At 39.1% G+C, this 6499-nt stretch overlaps 1 protein-coding gene across 1 annotated transcript in view; it reads left to right on the plus strand.

Moving 5' to 3' along the window:
- Positions 1 to 5639, plus strand: part of Ent2 (Equilibrative nucleoside transporter 2) — a 139384-nt gene extending 133745 nt beyond the window's left edge. Inside the window, exon 6 of the mRNA XM_017613305.1 lies at positions 5439 to 5639. Coding sequence (XP_017468794.1) covers positions 5439 to 5639 — 201 coding nt within the window. The remainder of the gene's footprint in view (positions 1 to 5438) is intronic.
- Positions 5640 to 6499: the final 860 nt, after the last annotated feature.

Genomic DNA, 6499 nt, shown 5'->3' on the forward strand with positions numbered 1-6499 from the left:
GAAAAGAATACCTCATAAAGGAAACCACGTCATGAATGAAATATATGTTTTATGAAACTGTTTTAAACATTTTTTTGTTTCCATTCGCCCATTGTTTCTTCGCGTTTAGTTAAATATTTACTTCTAAAAAACATCCGCACTTATAAAAAACGATTTAATGTTTTCTTCTACATACGTATGTATATCAGTGTAAATCTAGGTCCTGACGCGGTTATGTGTGCATAATATTGTAAGAAAATTCTCTTACTCAGTTCTGAAATCCGTGGCTTCAGGCAACCAAGTCTTCTAACTTCGCAACTAGGTGCCTTAAAGTATCGCATCACTTTCCACACAATGCAACGCTCCTAGTTCCTGCCCCTTTTCATTTTTGTATATGTATGTATCTATAAATGCATATGGTCAGTAAAACAAAGAAAAAAAATTCACACAATTCAAAACTATCTCAAAGCACAATTGAATTTTTAATGAAAATTAGAAAATACCAACTTGAAAAGGGTTAAAAGTTACTCATCATTTGACATTATTGTCGGTGTTCAAAAGAGAGAAATGTCAAAATCACTTCTACCTTATTTAATATGCCTTGGATAATGTAAATAACGCTAGCGATCGCAGAGCTCGTAAAAAATATAACTCTTCCGAGCGAGAGAGTATTTTGATGTATTTACGAGCTCTATTTTATAAAAACCAAAGTATGTGACCAGAGACACCCCCAGGGGGGAATTATCTCCCCTCTACTCTGAAATTCACCAGTGAACACCATACTTCTAAGCCTAAAGAACACCGGTTGTCAAGTCATATCGTACGCCGATGACATAGCAATCGTTGCAACGGGCAAACATCTTCAGGTCCTGAGTGAGTTATTGCAAAAAGCACTCGGTGTGGTAAACATCTGGTCCCTCCCTCCCTTATTTAAACCTCCCACTCTAGACGGGGTGGCACTTACTCTCTCAACCGAGGTCAAATACCTTGGAGTTATTCTGGACAAGAAACTGGACTGGAAGCGAAACATTGAAGACCGCTCCAGGAAGGCCAATACTGCCCTCTATGCCTGCAAGACGGCTATAGGCAAAAAAATGGGGAATAAAACCACACATAGTACACTGGATGTACACAGCTGTGATAAGACCCATCCTTTTCTACGGGGTCACCGTATGGTGGCCTGCGCTAAACAACACCTTATCCAGAGCCAAGGTGGAAGGTGTGCAGAGGACGGCTGCCATGCTCGTCACGGGAGCCCTGGCCACTACACCCACCAAATCTCTGGAAATAATCTTAAATCTTCCACCTTAGGATCTTTATGGCAAATTTCGGGCCGGCTGTAGTGCGGTCAGGTTAAATACAATCCAGCCGTGGAGAGACCGCAAAAGTACTTGAAACTCTACCGGATAATCTACGACAGAGATAGATTATACCACTCATCTACTCTGTTTAGATAACAAATTCTCCACAAGAATCCCAGAGAGGAACGAGTGGGAAAGGGCCACAGACCTGAACCCAGGGACTACAGCCATATATACAGATGGTTCCAAGCTTAACAAAAGAGTGGGTATACTCTGACGAACTCGCGCTAAATCTTAGTTTTCGCTTACCGGACCATTGTAGCGCAAGAGGAATTAATCGCCATAATGGAGGCGGCTCGGTGGCTTATAACCTCCGCCCCTCCAGGACGGCCTATTTCTATCTATTCTGACAGCCAGACTGCTATTAAATCTCTCAATTATAACGCAGCAACGTTCAAAGTAGCCATAGAATGCAGGAAGATTCTCAACCTGCTGGCATAAAAATACTCCTTGACTGTTGTATGGGTCCCTGGACATAGGGACATCCCTGGCAACTGCCTAGCCGACGAGCTGGCAAGGAGGGGGGCGGAAATATTTGTAGTTAATTCTGATAGGAATATGGGCATACCTCCAACCTCCTGCAAACACAGACTAAAGGCGAAACTCGTTGAGGACGTAAATATAAGGTGGGCTGTGGAAACCACCTGCCATACTACCAGGCAAATTTGGCCAAAGATTGATGTAAATCGATCCATAGCTCTCACCCGACTGGACCGCTCCTCTCTCAGATTAGTAGTCGGGGGTAAACACCGGACACTGCCTGATGGGCTCACACGGAAAAAGGTTAGGATACCCTACCAACGATTTCTGTCGCCGTTGTAGAGGCGAGGAGGTGGAGACCATCGAACACTATCTCTACCAGTGTCCCGCCCTGGCCAACATGCGCAACCAATTCTTCAACAAGTACTTTCTAGATTGTTTAGCCGATTTGAACTCGGCGAACGTCTCGACTTTTTGTGCTATATAAAACGCACTCGGTGGTTCAATTACTAAGGGGGGGAAAAAAACAAATGCCTTCGGCCAGTGGTATCACAACGCCCTTTTCCAGGCCACGTGCCAGCCACTCTAATCTAACCTAACCTAACTGAACGGAGTGAACTGTCACATAATTATCTATTGTATGTTTAACAAGTAAATGCAAATGTTTATAATGCAATCCAAGGCGAATTTATACAAGGTGGTAGCAAAAATACAACAAACAACAACCACATGTATTTTGTATCAGGGGCAAAATGTCAAATTTCAATTCGCCTCAAAGTTTATACATATGTATTTTGTTTTTGCTATTCAGGGGCATGCTGTCAAATCAGTAAAAGCAAAAACAAAATACATGTAAGGCGAAGTAAAGAAGAAGAAATCAGCAGATTGGACAACACCACCTTGTATAAATTCGCCTTGATGCAATCAATAGATTCTTACGAATTCGCCGCGATTTGTTACGATTCTCCCCGTGCAATATAACCAAGGCACTAAGTAACGTACGCACTTTTGTTTTCAAAATGCATTTATTTAAGTTGAAAGAAGACAAATTCCTTTGTTCCGCATTTCTTCTTACTCGCTTTCTATCTTCCAAGGCGAATTCATACTCTTACCACGAATTCATATATTCATGTGGTAGCAAGAGTATAAAAACATAAAATTACCTTATAAATTATACGCACAATTATCACGTTATTGTGTAGTCCTATTCACGAAATCATTTCATGGATCTGAGTAAAAACTCAGTGCATAAACTCCATTTCGCGTATAACTGAAATCATGAAATTGTGTTCATGCACTCAGTTTCTACTCAAGCGCATGAAATGGTAGTAAATGGCAGTATGAAGTACAAAAAACACATCATTTTGACATAATGCAAGCCTTAAACGTTGCGACAGTTCGTTCAGATCGATCTGCAATTAAGTTGAACCGTTTGTCCACAAACATTGCAATTTTGCGAGCAGTCTCATTGTAAAATCTCATTTTTCATACAACCAAGACACAAATTCATTCAACAGGCCCACAAACGGTGCAATCTAGAGCAAATCATCACCAAGTTGAATCAACGGTCTTTACGTTTATGACTTTATTTAAGAAACACCGGGGCGAAAATTTCAACTGCTCATGTAACACTACCTTATATGAGTTCGCCTTGCTATCATCCTCACATATGTTCATCAGAATATATCAACGAAAGTCGATATGGTCAGGGATGTTGCGAATATTTGCATTCGCATTGTTATGCGAATGATTCGGATCATTTTACACATTCGCATTCGCATCAAATGATACGAATGTTTTGCGAATGCGAATGTGTACATGGGGAGAGAGTCCACTCTAATATTTTTAAAATGGCTCTAAGTCTGTCTAACCAGGGTGCGGAGAATAACCGGCTTTTAGCTTCAGGCGTTAAACGGTTAAGTAGTATATCAAGCCACGGTGCAGCGAAACAAAGGTGGCGCCTTCCGCGGACCGCTAATCCCCTCTTTCTCGATTTGACTGCATCCACCCTTTCGCTGACGTCACATTATTATTTTTTCGCACAAACGATGAATATTAAATTTTCATATTGTACCTATTTGCCGGAAAGTTGTACCTAAAAGTAGATACACGTACCTAAACAGTAAACATGTATTTTTATGTGCATCTATTTTTTATAGTTGGTGGGCTACATCTTTCTTCTGTACCATAACAAATTTTTGACTTACATGAAATAACATTTTACTGCGTTCCAAATATACCTAAAACAATAAGCTTGTACCGAATGTACGTTCAAATTTAAAAGCTGAAGAGTAGGTAGAATTCGACCTAGTTTTACATCACTATTTCGCACTACTTGTTCGCTTCTTCCTCTTTTTCTTCAAAATTATTCTTTACACTCTCATTCTCATAATGTGACGTCACAGTTCAGTTGCTCTCAGCTCGATTGGCGCAATCTTATATTCTATCATTCTTGTGTATCAAGCAACATTAATGGGTCTTCAACAAGTACTGCTAAAAGTCTTATAAGCAACCTAGAAATAATTCTAGATTCCTCCAGCGAAGGCAAAGGCTCAGATGTAGAGTCTGGAGACATTAAAAAATGTGAAATTAAAGCTCAATTGAAGGCCTATCTTAAAGAAAAACGGGCTCATCTCGGTGAAAATCCTCTCCATTGTTGGAAAACTAAAATAAAATACGAAAAATTTACAGATCTGGCCCGCAAATTTTTGAGCGCTCCACCCGCCAGCATTCCACGTGAGCAACTGTTCAGTGCAGCCGGCCTTATACGAGTCTCTAAGAAATCGCCTCATCGGAGAAAACGCAGCAAAATTAATTTTTTTTTAAATATCATATGTCCCTTTGAACTTTGACTACTAGATTAAAACACTTTATAGGTTAAGCACTCGCTCAATGTTCTAATAATTTACAACATTTTTAAGTAATAAAAACGATGACTTAAGTTCATTATAGCATTTTTAATGTTATTCCTAACATTTGCATTCGCATTCGCATTCTCAAAATTCGAATTCGCATTCGCATTCGCGAATGTGAAAAATATGACATTCGAAGCAAGGTGGTTTCGCAACCAAACACACGTTTATATAGCGAGCCGTTTGCTCCAAGACAGACACCCGCTTGCAGCCGCACCTACTGGTGAACAGACGCTGCAGAGTTCAGTGAGCCCCTAAACCGAATAAGTCGGAGTGGCCCCACCGAAGCTCCCTCTCTTTCTGTCGTGACCCAAGGTTCCACTCGATTGGTTACCGCATCTCTCACGTGGGTTGCTCACGTTGCCCAGAGTGCGCGAACGAGGACGCAAGAGCCTAGTGATGTGCTGAATTGCCGGTACCCAATATTCGGTATTGAATACTTCAGAAAGATTTCGGTACCCAATACCGATTCTATACAGAATTGCACTTCACTCTCCATTTTTGCGATACCGCCGCCTAAAAAGTTTCCTGCAAAAATAAAAACTTTGCTATGCAAATGTCCTACCCTTGACTTTGGAATGATTTTTGCCTCTTGATGAAATATCTCCGTGTCTCAGGGAAAATATAAATCTGCATATATATCAGTTGTTTTATTATAATTCATAAACATATTAGTGGTATTAATTAAATCGTTATTAATTTTCAGAAATTCTACAGATACAATCAGCTTTCGGGAAAGTCAGACGATGAACCTGAGAAACATAAAACCGCTGCTATACCATATTGGGATATTTTCAAAAAAACATCTTTGCAACTATACAATGTGTTCTGTACTTTTTTCGTGACTTTATCGATTTTTCCTTCAGTACATTCAGGTAAGTTTTTTACTAATGCTGTGAACCCTTAAAATACCTACATAGTATACTGTGTGTCAAATAAAACGAATGTTTTGTTTTTTTTCGGTCCTATATGAAAATTTCACTGTCGGTCACGAAAAATAATTGTAGAAAAATGTCAGCCCTATATATCCATTTTAAGTTAGCGCTCGATAAATAAATTTTTAATGAAAAAAACTTCGGCTACTTTTTAACCGACTTCAAAAATATGTGAATATTTAAATTGTTTTTTTTTATGTATGATACCGCATAATTTTGGACTACGTTAACCGATTTCTATAATTACTTTTTTAAAGGAAACTGAGGTGGTCTCATACTAATTTGTTTTATATCCAATCATTGAATCATGAAGAAATTAACGGTGCTCTTGAATTTTTATATGATAATTGAAGTCGGTTTTTTATTTTTTGCTTAAAAATTACTAGTTTTTAAATAAGTTTGTTAGTTGTGCTGGCTCGAGGTCTAATGTTTTTGGAAAACTAATTAAAACACAAGTTTTAAATTTTTTCCGATATATTTCCGTTACCCGGCTCTAACAATAATTAAACACTAACAGGCCTATTCTGCTTGTAACCAAACATTTTGTAACAAGCTAATTTTGTTACCAACAATTGTCACCACTTCTTGCAACCGCAATTCTATTTACCTTGGTAACGTTTTAACTTATTCAGCAATTCAGCTATGGAGTTTTGTTGAAATTCGGGTGTTGCATATTTCACGGGGCAATATTTTGTTCCTCATGATCTAGTGAATTGCAGCGGAATAGCTGCGCTTGATTGTGTTGGCATAACAAAAAAATTAAAAAGTGGAAAAAAGCAACGATAATTTACAAGGCGAACTTAGCACAGTGCATAGGCAACTGGCTGAGTCA

The sequence above is a fragment of the Rhagoletis zephyria genome, unplaced genomic scaffold, assembly GCF_001687245.7.
Source record: "Rhagoletis zephyria isolate East Lansing unplaced genomic scaffold, Rhagoletis_zephyria_1.1 Rzeph_scaffold_00645, whole genome shotgun sequence".
NCBI lineage: Eukaryota > Metazoa > Arthropoda > Insecta > Diptera > Tephritidae > Rhagoletis > Rhagoletis zephyria.